Source organism: Nesoenas mayeri (genome assembly GCF_963082525.1).
Source record: "Nesoenas mayeri genome assembly, chromosome: 5".
In the NCBI taxonomy this organism is placed as follows: Eukaryota; Metazoa; Chordata; class Aves; order Columbiformes; family Columbidae; genus Nesoenas; species Nesoenas mayeri.
Genome location: NC_137548.1, coordinates 67,060,571 through 67,082,167, shown reverse-complemented (window position 1 = coordinate 67,082,167; position 21,597 = coordinate 67,060,571). Strand labels below are relative to the sequence as shown.

The window sequence follows — 21,597 nt, the reverse complement described above, 5'->3', positions numbered from 1 at the left end:
CCCTGCTCGAGAACTGGAAACCGCTGAGCTGGGGGAATGCTGAGACCTTGCAAGCATGAATGCACAAGAGCAGCTTTTACGACAGTAAGTAGGAACTACAGGCTGCCTTCCAAACTGCAAGTGTTTGTTATGTACCCCTGTGAGCAAAGACCACATCACAAGTTTAAATTGACAGTGTGATTTGTGCCCCCTGAACAGCCAAATATAAAATCAGTTGTTGTTCACACCAAAAACTCCCTCCCGCTCCAAAGGAGCAGCAGTACCACTGAAATGTACTGAAATGCCACAAGGCAGAGCCTCAAACCAAAGCCTTCCATGCTTCTATCCTTTGTTGTCCAAGCTTTTTTAATAAAGACACCAACCATTAAGATGCAGGAAAGTTTAGAGCTTGATGTGCCCTCTTTGAATGGAAAGTCCGTAGCTGCTGAAGTGCCCTGATGATGTGGCAGCGTGCACAGCGCCTCGCTCGAGCTCTGCAGCCACACTTCATCAGAAGCCTTCCCAGACTGGCTCCTGGCACTGCCACTGTGCTTCTCATAGTACAAACACCTTAAAAACACCTCTAAAGCTTCTTCTTCACTCCAGCTCTCACCCCACAAAAGCAAGTCTTTTGGTTTAAAAGAGAATAGTACTTCTTAAGTACAGCACTGGTTAATTCAAGTCCACTGATTGGCTTTAAAGTCATTTCTTCCGCTTCTGCTTTATATCTTTAGTCTTCTGAAATTTCTTCTTTGGCTTGGGTCCTCTTGCTGTTTCTAATTTTCTCTTCTTGTCACTGGGAAACAGGAACAAAATATCTGTTAAAAACACATGTGATTCTCATCCAGCTGGGAAATTTTTTTGTAAAAGAGGAGGGGTGGGGGTCTAGAAATGTGGTTGGGGGAAAGCGCTTTCAAATTCTCAGGTCATTTAAACTGGTGCTAGAGAAAGTACAAACAGGAGCATGACCAAGATTTTCTAGTGTCTTTCACATTCTCTAACCCAATTTGAATAAGTTATTTCTTTAAAAGTGACCCAAGGGAGGAATTGCACCAATTTCTGTGTGTGACCACGATCAAGACTTTACCGTGTCAACAGAAAAACGCTACAATAAGCAACTGAGTTACATGAAGACAGGAGTAAACTCTAGAACAGAACTGAGAGCAGCAGCCTGGCCATTGGAGCAACCCCTGAGTACCCAGCAGAGCTCTCAGGTCCTCACACCCTCATTTCTCCAGGAAAACTGAGCATCTATTGAGGACACTAAGTTCGTTTTATCTGCTTTTAACTGTTCAGCTTCAATCTTTTGAAAAAGATCATGATAAGGCAGCAGGAAAGACCAGAGAGACTTCTGTGGAGTATTTCAGCTTTCTTAACCTTTTCATGCTGACAACGGAAGCGTTCTGTCCTGCTTTGCTTAGCACCTCATTCCATTCATCGTCGTCACCTCGGATAATATATCTAAGTAAAAAAGGAAAATCCAAGTAAAATTGCTAGCTAATAATAATAATAATAATAATAATAATAATGTGATTATACTGCCTGGCAGACACTACTCTGCTAACAAAGCCACTGCGTCAGCACCCAACCAGGTTTGGAAATACACACAAAACTAGACCAACAGAGGGATACAATGGTTCGTCACGACCCTGCCAGCAGACTGGGTCCAAACTAGGTCAACAGCAACCAGCAATTGTCCCCATCCAACGCTGGGCAGTGTCAAATGAAGCTCATGCTTGAGCCTCTATTGTAAAAATCACAAAACTGTTCTGGGTAAACCTCTTGTCCAAAGAGCAGAGTGCGCAGAGCGCTGAGCTCAGAGCGCAGCTGTCAGGAAAGCACAAAATGAGGCCACAAAGGTTATATTCGTTCTTTCCATAGTGGTGTACAGTTCTCCTTTGGCCACCAGATTTCTTAAAAGATAAACCTTCAGTCGCTACAGCCCGACAACCACAATCAGATCTACATTCACTATATGGATTTCTTTATAAAAGCCTGAGGGCTTTTTATTTCCCTTTTCCCCCTCCAAAAGAGAGGATGATGGTTGGGGTGGTAAAGGAAGAGGATGCAAAAAGCAATGGCTTATAATGTTATATATATATGCATAGAGTTAAATTAGCAGCTGCTTGTAGACCAGCACTTGGCTTGAATGGTGCAGTTTTTCTGCATCAGTCCTGGGAAAACTGAAGATCTGCAGCTTTCATTTGAAAAGAGAAATGAAGACAACAATTGCTATTCAAATAAGCTCGTGTTCTGTGCCCCTGGTGTGGGTGTTCAAGTACCCTGGAAATCACACACAAATTTGAGTGACGGAGCAGAATTGAGCGCTTGGTCTCCACCTCCCATGGCCTTTGTCCACACGAGGCTGAACAATGCTGGCCAAAACCTTTCAAATCCAACAGCTCTGGCTCTTCTATTAGTTTTCTATAACCTGTATTGAAAAGTGTTCAAAATAGGTTTTTATCTCTCTTTCCTCATGGAGAACAGAAATCTATTTCTGGGTGAAAAAAGGGAACGTGGTCCAAAATGACCAACGGGTATGTAACACTACCAATGAAAAAATTGAATTAAAACTCTTTAAACATTCTGGTTATATTGTTTTCCTAATGTGACCGACTTGCAAGTCACTTACAGTCGCATTCATTTTTGTCCTTCCTTCAAACGAGACAACCAAAGATTCAAAGAAGCTTTTATTCCTTTTCTCAAATTTAAGAGAGGTTAATCCAGAGCCAAATCAGACAAGTTTTCTAGGATGTCAGTACAGTAAATAGGGTTTATATAATAAAATGTAGGAGGAGAAGGGAGAGAATCAGAGTGGCACGTGTAACTCCTGCTGGCCCATGAAAAGAGACACCTGCTGACACTTGGAGTAAATTGCTGGTTCAGCAACTCGGTATCCTACAAACTGTCCAGCTCTAGAGCAGTTCAAAGGCAACTGGGCACACTGTGGGTAGTAAAAGGAGCTCTGGTTGGCTGTTCTTGTTTTTTTTAATTAAAGAAGAGAATATTAAAATTAGCCAGGTGCTATTTTCACCTGAGTTGCACACGCGGCTCAGCTGGAGAGCAGACAACAGGAGCCGGGCATCCCGCTTTGAGGAAATAATGACTATTTCTAGAAGCAAGGGAAGCTGTGAAATTAGAAACAGCCCACAGCCAGGCAGCTTGTTTTATTACTCCGTATTACAGAACTATATAACTTACGTATGTGTAATATGCATACTGTACATAGCCAGGATGGTTTGAGACCATCATATTGCAACAGCCCTGTGCACAAGGCTCGGCAAAACGCACGAGTGACGCAGCATTCAAACAGATACGAGGGGAAAACTGCATTTGAGACTCATACGGATAAATCCTTACTGTGTGAGGTCCATTCCCTTCAGCTTCTCCACCTCTTGCTTGTGTTTTTCTTGGAATTCCTTTGCGGCTTCTTCCTACAACAGGGCAGCACAACAGATGCATTAAGTTCTTAGTGCAACAGTGACCATGTAATGCAAGGAAAATGCCTTTCCCACTGAAAGAGAAATACATCCCCTAAAATAAATACCAGATGATCCTGAAAGGCATCTCTCTTTTATATAATTGCATTATGGTGTTACTCGCCTACATACACTTGTAACGTATAACTCCAAAAACATCTTAGTAGGTTCCGCAAACAATCTGTATTGCAGATTAACAAAGCCTGACTACAAGCATGTAAAGCAAAGCTGTCAGGTTTTAACGACCATAAAGCGACAGACACGATGTGGAATTCTCTCCATCCAAGAAAATTCAGATTACAAGGCTCCTACACTCAAGGGAACTCCACAAAGCGTTTACATATGGATGAAGAAGTTGTTCATAATTACCAAATCGTCATTTAAAGATTTCAGCGTTGGCTCCATCACAATATCCTTTGTTGCCACCATCTGCTCCTCCACAGCTTTTTCCTGGACTGTGTTGAACAACTGAGAATGAAATAAGCCAACACATGTAAGACTTGATGATGTTTCTTCTAGGTTATCGCTTTAAAATATATAAGAAATGCTGTCTGTCCCCAGGAAACCTTTCTAACCTTGCAAATACTATCAGGCAGTTGTTTATTTCTGACACATTCATTCAATCATACTGAAATAAAAGCTCAAGGCTGCTTCCTGAAGGCAAAATTATTCACAGCTTTTATAAAAAGTATAAAACTAAGATCAGTCAGCACTCAATGTCACTCACATACATGTAGAGAACTCTTAGTTTACAACAGACTTTATTAGTACAGCATCATTTGATTAACATTTGCAGATAAAAGCTGCACTATTGTTTTGTGTGTTATATTTTTCAAGATAATTGTAAGGGTGTTACAGTGAGCACGAGTTCTGTCCCTCTCTCCGTCTGATAACTCATCACGTTACTCACTTTATCACACAGACACAAAACCAGACCCAAAGCTTTGCAGTTATTTCACTGGACTTCAAGTTTACCTCTAAATGACCTTGGAAAAGTGTTTTTTCAAGAAAAGCTGAGATGCCAACAATGCAGTGAACAATTGTAACCAAGTGGCTCGGGCTCAGCTGCCAAGATGGGCTGTGTGCTCAGGATTTTAGTCGGGATATTTCAACATTTAAAAACATAGCACAAGCACTATTATTTGGGAAAATGCTGTATAAATCAATGCTACAAATATCTGATTTTCCACTGGGATTTCTTACAAAGAAGCTCACAGTCAATCGCTGGGGACATGTTAAAGATACACAGCTCCGATTCAGCTTTCTGTTAGTGCCAGGCCCAGTACTGGTATTAAACTGGGGTCCAATAAAGCCAAGACAAAGCTCGTTGGGATGCTCCTACCTGGACCACTTTGCGGATGATCCTGTTGAAGAGGCCCATCAACTGACTGCTGGGCAGTTCCACCTCCTTCTCCAGCTGGTCCAGAGATTTGTGCTGTAGGCCAATCCCTAGAAAAAGGGCCTGAGGAAATGACATGTATTTCAGTTATAGAGGCTTTTTGAGCAAATACAACCCTCTACACTCCCAACATTTTACCAAGTCCTTGCTCTACTTAAGTAATACAAGACTTCCCTGGTATGAGCTAAAGATGCGGTAGAACACCCCTAAATTTTTCTGTAGACGGCAGGTGGCATTCCATACTTAGTACAGACAAATCTCTTTCTCCTGAAGTCCAACTAAAGGTGGAAAAACACTACAAGCAGGAGAAACCACGAAGAGGACTACAAAGGAGCAATTAACTGAAGCTAAATATTTTTTAAAGATGACACAGAACAAGAAACTATTCCAAATATATCTCCAAAAAGAGGTGAAGCATGGCTGGTTCTCACAGCGACACGTACCGACTGCGCAGCAGAGAGAGAGATATCGCCCAGCTGGTTGAGAAAAAACATCCTGGCGATGGTAGGGACCATATCCATGATGAGATGATAGTCCACCATGTTGCGGGAGTACATCTCTAATCGCTTCAGGTCATACGGGATGAAAACTGATTCTAATTCGGCACGGCTGATGGCTACAACAAAAAGACAGCAATGTCAAGACTGTTCTTCAGGGCTATCCAGTATCTCAGTATTAAACACGTTCCTTTTCCAACTGCTACCTCGTATGTTCACTTCCCAAGACGCTTCAGATTTCAACACACTAAAGCCTCTCTCATTGAAAGATCGCGTTCTAATTTCCAAATTTCTGATGACAATATTCTTGCTAAGATCCTAAGCAAGCTGCTCTTCCTACTGACCATTCCTATGCAACACTTCCCTTTTAATTCCATATTGGATTTGGCAGGCGTCAGTATCCATCCATGTTTTATGATGCCTTTGGCTGTTATAGTCAGGAGCTCTTCAATTTTGGGTTACTTGAATCTTCAATCAAAAAAGCAGGATAAAAAAAGAAACATGCCAAAAAGCCACTACCTGGTTTTAGTGGCAGAAAATGTCCTCTTAGCTTTCACTAAGAAACACAAGCGTTTTCCTGGATAATAGGAACACAACACAGTAACTGACCAAGAGGAATTCACAGCACTTCACAGGAGACATCCTACAATGCGTGTTTCTGAGAACTCCGAGGAACACGTACATAGACTTTAAACTGCAGTCTAACAGAACATGGTGAGCCAGGGTACTCACGCGGCTGTGGCTGCTGTTTGATATTTTTGTTCTGTAGAATATTCAACGCCAACGATGGAGAGAACGTGCTGAATTGGTACGAGAGCAGAGAAAGGAACCGCCTCCTAAAATCTATAGTACAGAATGATAAAATAAATTACTCCTGTGGACCTCTAGAATAAATACCCCAGAAGATTCTTCTAGTGTTAGCAAAATGAAAGTTACCTTTCCAGAAGGCAATAAGCCAAGACTCCTGTTCAGCGTCCTCTTCATTCAGCGTCTTCAGCATGATGCACGAATGCTCACCCGTCAGGTCATTCTAATAAATGAGATTTATTTCCAATCATCCCCATGAACCTTTTGCACTCTTGTGCACAACTGAAGAAGGTAAAGATCTTCTAAATCAACAACAACACAGGTATCAACTGCTACTGGTCACCAGCACCTCACGTAAAAGCGATGAACTTCTTGAATTTTGTAAATCCCAGTGATAAGGGATTTTGGTTTCTTGATGTAACCAGTAGCGCAAATTCCAGGTACAGCTCAAGAGCCAGAAAAACCAAAGAGAAAAATGCGGTGACACAGGACAAACAGATTGTTCTCCTGAAAAACACTATAACTTCTAGTGCTATTTTTTATAAACACCTAGAAAAACAAGAGCAGGCAGTTCAAGGGCCACTTGCATGTTTTACTAATAACCCCATTAATAACACCCACCTTGGCTGTAATTTTTAAAGTGCAAACTACTTAAAAGACCATATTCACAACCTTTTAGTTAACTATAGGCCCAAAGAAGAAAAATAAACATAAGCCAACTCCCAAATGTACCCTCAGAAAACTTTCCTGCCCAAATCGCATCTCCCAGAAGCCAATGGAAAGATGCCCAGTGGATTCAATAGGGCTGGATTTCATTCAGAAACAGTAGGTTACTTACTGGTGTCTGCCTTAGATAAACTGGCACAAATCCAGCACGTTTCCAAAACCTAGGAAAAAGGAAAAGAGAAAACACGCTGAGAATTATGGAGGTGTTGATTCTACAATAATGCTTGTGGTTAAATTCAATCCATACAAGAACAACTGTTGAAAAGTAAGCAAAAGCATGTAAGACAGCCCACCAACTAACGAAAATGAGTACTGACGGAAAGTAGTAACAGCAATCAGACTGCGGTTCTAATTTAGAGGAGTGAAAAGTGATGATTGTGATATCAAACTATGAACAAGCTGTTAGAGGCCGACAGCCATGACACGAGATTATTGTATTTGACGTGCTTCCAGGGCCTCCTTTAAAAACAGGCGAACAGGTTTTGCCCAATAATTTCAGAGACTCCTAAGGGATCCCCAGGGGAGGGGCTGAGGATTTCCAGCTCGCTTCAGGGACGCTGCTTTTCTTCAATGAATGACCATTTTTCCTGGTATCTTCCAGGTTTCAAACAGTCACTTGTGGACCAGAGAGAATCCCAAACTGATCAGCAAAATCCTGCTGATCTTCCTACATCTTCGTTGTGAACTGATCCTACTATTCATTTGGCCTGGTGAAAAGGAGGACTAGTATAAAAAGACCTGCTGAGACCAAACATATGGTGTCCCAGACAAAAGAAAGAAGCCAGACCCAAGAGCAACTGTCACTGGCAACCTGCCTCCCCAGGCCGTGATGTGACTGCTCAGCAGCTGCACACGATGCTCAAAATTTCAGCAAAAAGCCCTATTTCTGCACCTCAGCCTCTCCCTGCTTGTCCTTTTATTTATCCCACCTCAACTAACCATCAAATAATTAAGGAAAGTAGCAGTGGAACAGTTTATTCTCTCCGCTCTGCCCCAAGAGTGACCGTTCAAATAAAGACATTGGAACCACTTGCTCTACAATTTGCAATGGGAAGAATTCTGCATCATTTTGAAACTCTGTCCCAAGCTATTGATTCGCTACTTCCCACACTACGGCTACGAAAGCCTCAGAAATCTAGATATTTTGTTGAATTTTAGACTATTTATTCTACGATCCTGTTTTTATATAAACCATGTTGTAAAGTGGAGCCAAAACTTAGGAAAAATTAATAAATGATTTAGTGCTGCAGTAACTCAGCTCCCCCATGGTCAGAAAAGAAGCAGCTGCAGTTTGTGGTGAAAAGCATTTACATTAGACGGGAAACTAACAACCAGCAGAAGTTCAAGATTCTACAGGTCACATGAAGTACTGTTTAACTTCTCCCTACTTATTACAGGCTGTTATTTCTTCTCCAGCCTGGAAAATCTGTGCAATTAAAGCTAATTAACTGTTTAGAAGCATCACAGGGACAACCAAGAGGGGAATGGGTTTCCCTCAGAAGGAGTCTGAGGAAAAACTGCATTTAGGATCAGCCCAACTGTACATGAAGAAAAGGTCTTAGAGGAGAAGCTTTAGAAATCGAGTGAAATATGGAGAGATAATGTCCAAGGGCTAAAATATCTGCATCTATATTTACACATTATATTATCTACATATATTACGTAATATATATTATTTTAATATATATAATTTATACAGTTATATTTTGCACTGGATGTAAGTAGCAAGTAGCCTAATGTCTTACTTGAGTAATCTTGGTGTTAGGCCATAAGACACCCCCAAATAGTCCAGGTTTTCAGCTTGTCTCTCGCTCAGTTTAAGAAGTAAAGGGGGCAAGTCTTTCCGAGGTGTCACAACCTCTTCTAGTAAACTAACGGTCTGAAAGAGAAAGCAGAAATGGATTAGTAGCAACCCTCACAGAAACCTGCAAATTACATCTCTTATTTTGTATAAAAAATAAATACGAGTATTTTCTCCTTACACAGAGGAATCATCACTCAGAGTGAAAAACAAACAGCACAAGAGAAAATCCAAGAAATGCACTGAGCTCCATACCTCACCGCTTACAGTTGTAATTTCTTTTGGCTTTTGAACTGGTTCTTCTTCCAAACACGGAAATTTGCCTTCATAGTACATCTGCAGTAACGCCAGAGCTCGGCTGCCGTAGCCCATCTGTGAAGCAGCAAAAATACACTATAAGCAAAAAAATGTATCTAGTTTTTAAGGCAGAGCAACAACATTCACCCCTCACGAACCCATGAACAATCATCAGGCCAGAGATCACTCAGTCACTGCAAAAATAGGTTTTCTTTGCTACACAGCAGCTCCATGAAGGGCACAACAGGATGTCCCAAATCACAATGAGAACCCGGCTGCTAGTCCAGGACTCATAATAATTCTTGGTGCTTAACTCTGGCACTCAGAAAATGCCAAACATCAGCATGAACATTCGGGAATTCACAATAAATCTCACTGGAGCCTGACTGTTGGGATGCTGACAGGCTACAATGCTGATTTATCACAATAACCGGGGTCCAAAATACTTTACCCCCTGGTAATCTGGATGAACTGCAATACGAACAACACGCCCACCAGAGAGGCCCCCGAAATCCGGATCTTGGAACTGCATAAGAGACAAAAGTCAATGTAAAGAACACAGGTGGGTACTCTTAAAAATAAAAAATAGCGCTGAAAAATATCTTGGGTGGGAGTACACAGCCAAATTATTCACCTGCTCTGAAACGGTCCATGGAATAAGATCACCAGAAGCTTTCTTTCCCCTGGAAAGGCTGTTCATGATAGACTGGCGAGAGATCTCTCCCTCCAAGCACACCTGCCGGAAAAGGTAAAAGACCATTAATGGAGAAAACCTCTTTTCTTCTACAGTCACTCCACTGCGGCACAATCACAATTTACACTCGGTTGCTGCGTCCCTGATGCGGTATTGACGCGCACATCTGGCACAGCAGGAATTACACTGCAAGGCAAGACAAGCCTCAGGAGATTAAAGCATCGAAAGAGCTCTATGAATTTTCAGCAAACATAAAAGCTTGTCCCACCAATATTTCTCTTTAAATGTCATTATTTTTCACGTAAATGGGCCTTTTTAAGAAACAGTAGAACCAAACACAATCAAGAATGTGCGTTAAAGAACGAAGCACATGGTCAGATCCCCAGCAGTCAAAGGCTGAACTATTTCTACATCTCTAGGAACGTACATTGTTGAACAGTTCATAGCTACAAGCTGCTCTCTTACCTGAACAACAGCAAGTACTTCTGGTAACGAATTCTGGGTGGGTGGAACAGGTGGCAAAAGGCAAAAAAGATGATGGGCGGGTGCATCTGATAGCATCTGGAGGTCATTGGGCGAGTTCTGGAGGGTAAAGATGTATCAGAAAGTTGCAGGATTACTCCATGAGAGTAGCTTCCAAGTCGAGTGTAATGTTAGTAGCTCCACTTTCTGAATTCAGGGCTATTAAGAGACTTGGAACTAGTACAATACTAATGGCTGAGGAACATCAGGGGCAAGTTCATGGCTGTTAAACCAGACAGCATCTGTTTTTCTCAAGTGAAACCTCTTGCTCTCACATGCACGGAACTTAACTTTCCATTTTTATACAGCTGCTTTCAATCTACCAAACCTTAAATGACTCTGTTTTGAACTGTCAGATTTTTGGTACTTATGGACTTCACCACTCACATTTACTAGTCACCTATGGTCTTGAAACCTTGAGATGAACGATTCGTCTTTTCAGCACTACAATGGTACCACTCTTTTGCTTCATTTGAGGCTACTAGAAGAGGGTAAAGAGAAATCCAGAAGAGGTTCACCATTGATACTACTCTGATAAGCTTGCAGTCTCATCTAGAATTTAGTCTCCAGAATTTCTCAAGACAAGAATATTCAAGCTGTCTGTAAATCTGGTGTATTCAGCCAAGACCAAGGCAGAGATCTTCTCCGAGAAGGGAGAATACTGTATACAATAACTGAAGCTGTTCAGAAAACAGTGATTAGATCAATTCACTCAGACTCTCTCCACCAAATTCCTAGCTGAAACTTTGGCAGAAGGAGCACAAGCTTTACCTTGTAGTGTGAAGCCACATAGAGGGCCATGAGCCTCTGCAGAAAAACTTCCGATGCTCTGTGGTAACAAAAAAGGGTGTCTCTATTCACGTAGTATCTAAACAGAGGGGTTAAGGACTGAACCTCCTTGGAAACATGGAAAAAAGCTCATTGTTGGTTTAGGAGTAATATTTTTCAGTGCAGCCTCATGCTGGCTTCTGCTCTTAGGCTCTACAGCTCTATTGGCAAAAACGAATTACTTCGGGCAGTGTTCCCAGCTTTCACATCCTTAATTTGTAAATCTAAACCTTTTATAACTTCAGCAAGGACTTCCAGTCGTTCAACCCTTCCTTAGGATTCTCTCTGCAATAAAAGGGGAGTGTGGCAATGTCCTGGTGACACACAGCACCAGTCTTACAAAGGCAGCTCAACTCCCATAGTGTAGTCTTAATAGACCTTTGCTAAAAGATCACGTGCTGATGGCATCACGTTAGCTGAAGAGCCCACTACTAATCAGCTTGAAAAAGCCCCCTTTCCTTCATCTGAAAGTAAGATATTTTGATCAGAGCACAACGTCTGAGTAAGGATACAGGTCACAAGTCTCAGGCAGCGGGCAGCCGGAGATAATTCTGGTGATGTTGAGACAGTCCAAACATAGCAGATCATTCAACCACTTTTCAACTGGGTCCCCAGGGGCGTATCTGATGGACTCGTGCAGGGAGACTTCATGCAAAGTACGAGCTGCAAACAGATTTCAGAGAACATCTGGTGTTGGAAGTTGGAGCTAACAAAGAATCCAAAAGGATGGGGTTCCTTTGAACCCCAGGTCTCTCCCAGGAGATCAGAAAATCATTATTTGCTGAGCTTTCATCCCTTAAAAGCTCCTGCAGTACCTGAGGTGAGTTTAGCTGTAGCTGTAGATTTGTTCTCTGCTGTTATGGTGACTTGGGTTTGTGCACTCTGCTGACGGAGCTGCTGAATGAGCTTCAGCGACAATGAGCGACCAGTTCCCTCGTACCTGAAAAGCAGAAGGCAAAAGTCTGAAGCAAATAATCAAACAGCAATTGGGAGCCACAGGGAAGCTCCAGCACAGAACTGGGCTGCCATCCAGAGCTATGTGACATCCTGAGGGCTGTGATTCCAGGAGAATTGCTGCCTTTTGATGTTCTTGCGCATGTAGGACAAGGCAGCCTACCCTGTCGCTTCCATATTGGAAGGAAAATGTCATTCTTCCCTCTGTCCTAACAGACTGTGCAATCCTGTTTAAGTATTTGCTCCTTGTAGCAGAATCGGTGCAAGTCAAACACTTCATGAATCCACAGTGGAACCAAAGGAAAGCAGCAAGTACTGACTCTTGGTTATTTTAAGGAGCAGTTCCATGACAGATAAGAATCAGCGTGACCTGATGCGAGAGTGTGTAATAAAATAAGAACTGTGGACAAGAGATAGTCCACACAACTGCTTTCCCAGGTAAGGGAGTTGCTGGCCAAGCCTTACCCGTTGATTGTAGAAGCCATGAAAACAAGATAAGGGCCTAGCAGGTTCTTCACCAGGGGCAGAGGAATGGCAGCAGCTTCATCAATCACAACCAGTTCAGCTTGACCCAGTTTGACAGAATCAGCGGGGTGTATGTACTGCAAGGAATGAGAGGACACCGTCATTGTCAGCAACACCTTGTCTGGGAATTAGGGAAATGTCAGTCGGCAAAGCTGGAGCTCTAGAAAGCTGTTTGTTGTCCCTGTTCTTCACAATCATCAAGCCAGAGACTGAGCCATGAAAAGAAACGGCTGGGAGAGGGTTCATGTTACCCTAACAAGGACTGGCGCACACATCTTGTTTTGCACTTTTCCACGCAAATTTATCTGCAGAGATCATGAAAATAAAGGAAATCTAATCACTAGAAACATATGTTCCTCCTTCACTGTTTCTTTCATCTTCCTTTTGCTTTTGTTTCAAGAAACACACATGCAATTACCAAGGGAGCTTTGTAATCTTCAAGTTATTCACACAAAGAAATAAGATGTTTTGTGAAAGTCACCCACCAGAAAAAAAAAGGTCTGCCTTAAAGCAAAATCAATCAGGACGATTACACATCACACAAAATGAACCTGCTTAAATCCAAATAACTACAGCAATGGTAAAGCCAACAGTTAGGAACAAAAAGTAGAAATACAAGAATGGTCAGTTACCTGAATGGTCTGTCTGTGCTCCTTGAACACATTCACCCTGACAACAGCCTTGTTAAACTCCGGATTTAAGGACTGAACAATCTCATAGTCCAGATGTTCCTGAAAGAAAACACTGTTAAACAGCACGAACAATACAAGAACTAAGAAAAATATCGTTTACCATTATCATCAAAATAAGCTTGCTAAGAGTACGCTGTTATTTCAGATTGTACTTAAAAATTCTTAAAGCAAAAGCTTCAGAGGCCCGAGAAATAAATTATTTATGTCTGTTAAAAAGTATTTCACAAAAAAGATTTTCCCAACTTAAAAACAGAGAAGGAAACATAACTGTATTCTGATTTACGTTTGCACAACTTTACTAAAAAGGCTGGTAGCTAATATATGTTAAAAAACCCCATAAAATCACAGATGAGATGCAAAAGCTCTCCTGAACAGGAATGGTGTGAAGTATTGTAAACAGTCTGTGGTCCTCACCTGATACTGCAGTGCATCAAAGCCTTTAAATATGAACTCAAAGAGAGTGTGAAGGTTATCAGGGCTTGGAGAGGTGACAAAGATATTGGAGTAACTGTACAGAAAAATAAAACAAGAGCTTAACTCTTTTTCTAAAAAGAGGTACATATATGTACTAAGTAGAATGTTTTCTTTATATGAGGGCTTGATTTTACCTAATAATCAAAACACACCAGATTTCTTTAGACACACCTCAACTGATGTGTGATTATTTTGATTTTTAAAGACTGATGTTTTCTTATTACTGTGAAATAGAAGAATTTGAACATCAGTGTATTCAGCAATCAAAATATATGAAAATAAAAAGGAGGGATGTAGGACTGGAAATTACAAATCTATTCAGATCCATTTTTAAACTCATGGGTGCAAATAAAGCCTGGGAGATGGGGGGATCACTCACCCAAAAGCTACTGCTCCAGCAATAGCCAGTCCCAAGGCAGCAGATTTCCCGCGGCCCCTGGCTGCTGTCAATGCCACGGTGCTGCGCAGAGTCTTCTCCGAAATGGCTTCAATAAACTTCAGAACTGCCTTTGCCTGATGATCAGGAAAAATAATAAAGGAAACCAAAAATCAGCTGTGTTTAGAATCGTAGAATAGTTTGGGTTGAAGGGACCTTGAAAGCTCATCCAGTGCCACCCCTGCGCTGAGCCCATCCGACTGACACATCGTCTCTTCGATTTCAACACCTCACCAACCTGATCCAGGGTTTTACAGCCATCCACCAGAACTCCCACCGGCTGGGTATCCTGCAAGCTCTCCTTCAGTTCTTTCAGCTCCAGGTCCTGCGGCCGCAGGTTCTCCTCCTATCAGCACAGGATTTAATGTAACAGCATTAGTAAAGGACGCTTTGGCACAATTATACCTTTATGATGTCTTCTGGTATCTTTTATCAGGTGGAGAAAGATCTCTTGAAAGAAAATGTTACCACAAGTTGAGTACACTCCCTAGAAACAGAAAAATCTAAATGGACAGACATTTAACACTTCAGTTTTAATGCGTCTTCAGGAGAATGGTTACACAAGAGGTGGATATCCTGGCTTCCCAAAGCTTAGAAGGGAAAAAAGGAAAGGATTTTTCAGTAAATGGTAGCTGGAGAATGATATTACTGGGAAGAAGAGACCATGGACAAATTTTCTGAGGAATTTAATTGATTTTTCAGTCTTCAGGCTCTACCAACATTTTATGATCTTTATTATACCTGTCATAGGAGGGGTACATATTGCCATGTATGGGGAAAAACTACTGCAGCAGCAATAGGTCAGTTTTCAAACCAATATCAACATTTGCAAAGCCAAATAATAAACTAGGAGACAATCTGTTTTAAAAGGGAATGAATTCTGATTTTCCATATTGTCACTTAAAATTCCAAAGGCATCAATCTGTCCATCCAACAGATAAGCACTTGTGCTGCTGTCAATATTGTTATAATGCCGGGGGAATTTGGTGTTGTGTGGTTTGTTTGGGGAGTTTTTTGTTTGCTTGGGTGTGTGTGTTTGGTTGTTTTGCGTTGTTTGTTTTGTTCTGGTCTACAACTGAAAGTGACACAAAGGATACATTTCTAACAGTACAAGCTCTATGTCTGCCTAAATTCAGTGAATGTTTCCTGAGATGTGGCATCAGTAACTCAGAAACTGAAACAACTACCACAGCTCCTGGGCACCAGGTGTCTCCTGAGCCTCTAATATACTTATTTCCAGTGTTTTCCCACCCTCCAGCCCTTGAAAGGTCTTTTGATTTGTCTCATCCCAAAGGCCCATCAGCTTCAAATCTCTCTGTGCACTTCTGAAACAGCAGCCACAGCAATTAAGCTCCACCTTGCCAGACTAAACAGCAATACAGCAAAATCAATAAATACAGGCAAGCACAAAACAAAAGCTGTGACAGAAAAAAACACCAAGGAAGAAAAAAAAGACAGCTTCCCATGCTTCACCTGCATCAGGTGGTATTTTTGCAGAACATTCTACTTCTTCTCTGTAAGATATTTGATATAAATCAGGGTGAAGGGAAAGCTCCCCCTTTTTTAAACCTTTAACACACCCTGGTTGCCTCAGAGCAGTTTTTCCCAAGGGTGACGTTACTCACTGACCTGTGAGCGTGGTGGAACAGGTGTGATGTTTGCAACGTGACTGGAGATGGGCAGGATATTCAGCTGGTCATCAATCACGATGCAATTCTTGCATGAGGCCAGAGACAGAATGAACCTGAGCAGTCAAGAAAAGGCAACTCCGTAAGAACACCAGTGATACAATTGCATTTTAGTAGTTAATTTAAACTCTTTTCTAAACCCAGACATAGTATTTACAACTACTTATGTTACTTACAACTACTTATGTTACTTATCATAAAATCAGGATCGTCTACACAAAATGGGTACCTGCTTACCAGGATGTCTCCAAAGAACACTAACTAAAAACAACCTAGAAAGAAAACTAGAAAGTGATTTCCAGCATTTAAGCAGGAGGCCGCTGCAGAAAAGTCTAAGATGTGAATCCACAGAAACTGTGACAAACACTGACCCCTAAAGACTGCACAGTGCTGGCTTATTCATCCTTCTAAGTTCTGACCTGCATCCTAAGAGACACTCACTCAATAAGAGCTGCTTACTCGATACGATAGAAGCAGAGAAAACACCTTTACAAGACACTTCTAAAACCACAGAGAACACTCCACACTAAGCAGTTTTATGTTTTACAGTAGTACAATAAGTATCTGAACTTGGGTGCATCTGCGTTTCTACAGAGCATTTCAAGAAAGGGACTCAGAACACTTCACAGATTTTGGCCTATCCTTGTAACATATGCCACAATTTTGTAAGCAATTCCTCCAACAACAAACTGTAATCGTTCCAGAACAGTACATGAAAACTTCACTAAAGCAGCCAAGAAGCTCCATTCCAATGCAAATCTATAGGCTGCTCTCCCAATCTCAAGACATGACGTTGTTCCAGAGAAGATCCTTTGCACTCTTAATAACTCACCTCTCATTAAAGCGTCCCACCACGTCCTGGTGCGCCTCTGTTCTGTATCGAGAGTGCACATCCTGAAACAAAAGGGAAAAGTCAATCTGGAGAAGTAACAGCAGTAACAGCGACATTTACACGATTGTTATGCATGCGACAATCCAACTTCTTTTCCACTCTTGTGGATCCCAGTCTGCTTTTCTTTCAACACCATAATCCATACAGGATTCTGATTTTCTGCCTGTTGTGAAACATCCGCATTTTCCAAATATTTGTTTCAAAACGTACTTTTCCCACCCATAGTTTTCACAATGGTCTTATTTATTCTTGCCTGACCTAATGGTCAACTCTGCCAGGTACAGAATATTTCAAACACCCCAGGGATGCTACGGAAAAATAGTCTAGCACTTTAATTCACCTATAGGCATTACTACTAATGGAAAGAGTTCCTGCTCTAGGTATAAGTATACTCAGTGTGAATGGGTCATATCTAGAAATATAGAGTAGTTGTGAAGCTGATATCACCTAGCAACAGGTCACAAAACACTCGAAAGGCCTATTTTTTACTTAAATTTTCTGTTACATGGGCAAATAGAAGAAATACTTTCCAAAACTATTGTGAAACAAAAGCACACGGTTACATTGGTGAATGATGGGTGTTTCTCCCTGGTAACCTTGCAGCATTTCAGGACACGGAGGGTGGCAGAACTGCCTAATCATTCAATTATAGATGAATGAAGGAGCAGGAAAGATAATGGAAGGAAGACCACAGCCCATAATAAAAGCAAAACTTAAAATCACGATGATGCGTATAAAACAGGCACATTATGTTGAACATACCATGGTCATTGTATAGAGCTGCTTCAGCGAGTTCATAGTTCTCAGCAGAATCACCACGATTCCACCCCCTTCCACTGTTTCAACAGTTCTAGCCAGCAGGTTTGGGGTCAAGGCTTCAAAATCCTAGGAAATAAATACAACTTCAAAGGTGCTTTGAGTTCATCAGTGCAACTAGCATCTACTAAAGGGAACAGAAAGCCTAAAAACATCGTTTCTCAAAGTTTAATTCACATTTGACATGTGCATAAACCAATATCACATTAAAGTTCTATTGACGGGGATGTCTCACCCTCACAAACTTGCAAAAATACACAAAGGCTTCAAAACTGAAATACCACAAGCAACGAACACTATTCCTGCAGCATTTAAACTGAAAGCTATTTATACTAGTGCAACGGCCTTTTTAAATCAGGAGTTTAAGTCCTTACCTGAAGTACGCACATGCCAAAAGTGTTACCAAGGATCTTATGAGTTTCGTTGTAATAGCAATAGCGAATGTTTGTGGCTGCTATAAATAACTCAAAAGGATCGTCGTCCTTTATGTTTAAAGTTCCACTTTTAATCTTCTTCTGTAGCTGTCTCATCCTCTTCTTCCGGTGGCTGGAGAACAAAATTGCACAGAAATTTCTTTAAAAAAAGGTTTGAGAATTCAGGCCTGTGTTCAAGTCAAACTGGAAGTCACAGCGCAGCCTCCAAGGAAAAACATCCAGGATCACACTTGCTGCTTTCATGAGATGTTCCCATGTGCCCCAAGTGGTGGATTTCACACAGAACCAGCTGGTTTTGCGAGAAACCACCTGGTTGGAATGATGGGGTTTCAGGTAATGCTTCCTTCTTGACTATGTGTGCAGACTGCAAGTACGCACACAAATCTAATACAATTTTAACCACTTTTTCAAAATGAAGGCATGCTAATGCTTCATCTGCACTCAGTCCTAAATAATACTGAGGCTAACAAGCTGAGGAATAAAGTTTTAGTCTTTTGAGGTTTAAAAGTTGAGGGGTGAGATTGGTCCAGAGCTACAGAAAGACACCAGAAGTACCTGGTGCTGGTGTCAACTATACTATGGAAGCCGAATTTGAAGTTCTGGAAGACCAAACTTCCTGTAGCTCCTCCAAGAACTGATCTTGTTTCTCCTTACAACACAACCACGCAACCTGAGCTCTGCAGACCAGCCATGGAGTTTTGCTTCACACGTGGCATCTTACCTGCTAAAGCCCAGCTCCTTCTTGTAACACCACAGGACGGAGGGTCTGGCCTTTACAGTTGCTTTAGACAACATGTGATGAAGTATGACCACCTGCCAACACACAGAAATGCTCCTGAACAACTGTGCTGACAAGCAAACATCGAAGAGCATATATACTTAATAGAAGAGACACCTGATCAACTCATTATCTTATTTCCCCAGGAACTGGAGCTCCCTGAACTGACTTATCCTAAAATGTTACCGTTTTGCCATGCTGTTCTTCCCCTTTCCACTCAAAAAACACAAGCCCAGAGTCTCAGATGAGAAATCAGTTTATTGGATAATTTCTCCCGTATAACGTTACCAGGTAGGTCCAGTCCATGCTCTGATGTGGTGACATCTACAAGATGACTCGGTACATAAAACACTGCTTGAGTGCAAAAACGTAACATCTTACAAAAGACTGAAATAGGAATAAAGCTCCTACTAGCTAGAAAATTAAATATTTAAAAAAAAATCCCGATTTGCCAGTAATAGGTTTTATTTAAATCACGAGCTTGTGAAACAGGTGATGTTTAAGGCCAAAGTCTCCTAAAGCATTTCTGACAGTGCTTGGTGTTTCTGCATGGCGGTGAGTTACATGCTGAGACAGACCATTGCTCTGCCTCAGGCTGTGCCGGCTTTAATGCTGGGGTTCTTGTTTGTTTCATAGAATCATAGAATGGTTTGGGTGGAAGGGACCTTCGAAATGATCCAGTGCCCCCCCTGCCATGAGCAGGAACATCTTCAGCAGCTCAGGGTGCTCAGAGCCCCGTCCAGCCTGGCCTGGGATGTCCCCAGGGATGGTTCATCCATCGCCTCTCTGGCCAACCTGGGCCAGGCTCCCACCACCCATAGGGCCAACAATTTCTTCCTCATGTCCAGCCTGAATCTCCCCTCCCTTTAGTTTAAAACCATCACGATCAGAATCCGATCGATCTCCTGGGCTGTGAGCGCCCATTGCCGGTTCACGGCCAATCTCGCATACACCAGCACCCCAAATCCTTCCCTGCTGGGCTGCTCTCCGTGCCTTCATAGGATCACTGACTCATTTTGGGTGCAAAAGAACTTTAAGATCATGGAGTCCAACCATAACCCACCCCTGGCGCTGCCCCATGTCCTGAGAACCTCATGTCCGTCTGTCCAACCCCGCAGGGATGGTGACTCCAGCACTGCTCATCCCCCAGCCCACACTGATACCGGAGTTTCCTTATTTTTAATAATTATTATTTTAATTATTTAAAAGTATATATTTTTGTCACAGAGGAAAACGCCGCGGCCTGGGTATCCCAGCCCAGCCGTTCTGCTCGCTATCCCCAGAGCCCCCGTTACCTGGTCCTTGCCCCGGTCGCCCACCACCACGAACAGCGTCCGCTGCCGCTCCGCCACGCCGTTCTCGATCAGCACCCGGATGCGGTTGTCCACTTTCCGGCGCTGCATCGCTGCGGCCGCTCGGTCCTTCGCGTCCCCGTCCCGCGTCCTCCCGCTCCCGCCGCCCTCAGCCGGCAGCTCGCGACACACCACGTGGGGAGCGGCACGGGCCAGGGCGCGCGCGCCGCGCACAGCAAAAGGACCCCCCCACCGAGGCTGCCCCTGCCGTTCGCCTGCGCGCCATATCTATATATAATTATTATTAAAACACAATTTAAGCTAGTTTCTCCACAGCGGAGTTGAGGAAACACGCATTGAGCATTTATTAATTTGCAGTTTGAGGGGTGTTAAGCCTTTCCTGGTTACGGTCGTTCACTCCAAAGGGCTCCTTGAAGGGAAAAAAATGCAGTTTCGGAAGCTGTTTTTTAAAACTACCCCTTTTTAAACTACTTTGTTACGTTCCACATACACCAAAACAAGAAATAACCCAGACTCCCAAAAGCACAGATACAAACCAGCTCAGCGACAGGCCCAGGAACTTCCACATCTATTTGTGTTTTATAGTTGGGTGACTTTTGTGTCACGATAAACCAAACTTCAATCTCAACGGCAAGATTGGTTTATTTCTCTTCTTTTAATGCTTTGTTTTAAATAAATCGTGATTGCAAAAGCCAGCCCTGGTGCAGTAAACACTGTGCCCCACATGATTTTATAAGATATTCCTTTTCCAGTTCTACATTAGTGATGTTGTGACCTTGCTGAGAGGCATTTGGATACACCATATTCCTATGGAAACAAGACTACAGAAAGCAAAGACAGCACATCTACACAAAAATAAATCTTTACAGTGTCATCTGATACTGAATTACGAAATCCCAAGGAATGTCAGTAACCTCGCTTCTCAATAAAATGAGGGAGTTCTTAACATTGAAGCTCCTCTGTCCAATAAAACCACAACTGTCTGCAAGTTTTCTGTTACAAAATCCCAAACTGCGCAACCGTGGAGTTGCAACAGGAAAACTATTTGGATCCATCTTTGTGAAAGTTTATGGAAACAATTTATTCTCAAACTAACCACCAAACTACTCCCAGGAACCTGAAATCTCTAACGCTGACCTTTCAACGCCAAAGTTATTTGCACAGATGTATTTATTCTTAGCTTTTGTCAGAGAAAAGTTTTGAACATTTGAACAATGAAGGTGTTGAAACCAGGCGACATTGTAAGAAAAATGTGTTTAATACCACTGGAGGTATTTTGGGATAAAATATTTAAGTTTTGAGGTATAGCAAAAATTAAATCAAACTATTGGATTAATGAAGTATTTTTTGAGGTGAACCCAGGTAGATCCAGTTACCAAGACAAAACCACCAATGCAACAGAAGTGTAGCGAGGTATGAAATATTTGCTTAAAAGGACATAAAACATTTCAATAGATTTATTTTTCAAGTGTTTACATAAGCCACGGACCAATTTCTTTTAAACGCTGAGTTAAAGAACTGCAAAGACATATATACAGGTATGTTTAAGGCCATCAGAAAATTTAA

General features: G+C 42.0%; 1 protein-coding gene across 1 annotated transcript; it reads right to left on the bottom strand.

The window, feature by feature from the left end:
- Positions 1-602: 602 nt before the first annotated feature.
- On the bottom strand, positions 603-20,121 carry NAT10 (N-acetyltransferase 10; the record flags this gene model as incomplete). Its single annotated transcript, XM_080345227.1, has 28 exons — positions 603-775; positions 1,357-1,440; positions 3,340-3,413; positions 3,828-3,926; positions 4,801-4,920; positions 5,301-5,473; positions 6,087-6,197; positions 6,291-6,384; positions 7,000-7,048; positions 8,633-8,766; positions 8,944-9,060; positions 9,437-9,511; positions 9,620-9,721; positions 10,145-10,261; positions 10,973-11,069; positions 11,542-11,692; positions 11,845-11,969; positions 12,449-12,585; positions 13,141-13,239; positions 13,615-13,708; positions 14,054-14,187; positions 14,349-14,456; positions 15,740-15,854; positions 16,631-16,692; positions 17,453-17,575; positions 17,881-18,052; positions 18,662-18,753; positions 20,014-20,121. 28 exons carry the CDS (start codon positions 20,119-20,121, stop codon positions 682-684), a joined length of 3,060 nt encoding a protein of 1,019 aa, XP_080201353.1. The 3' UTR covers positions 603-681.
- Between the last annotated feature and the right edge of the window lie 1,476 nt (positions 20,122-21,597).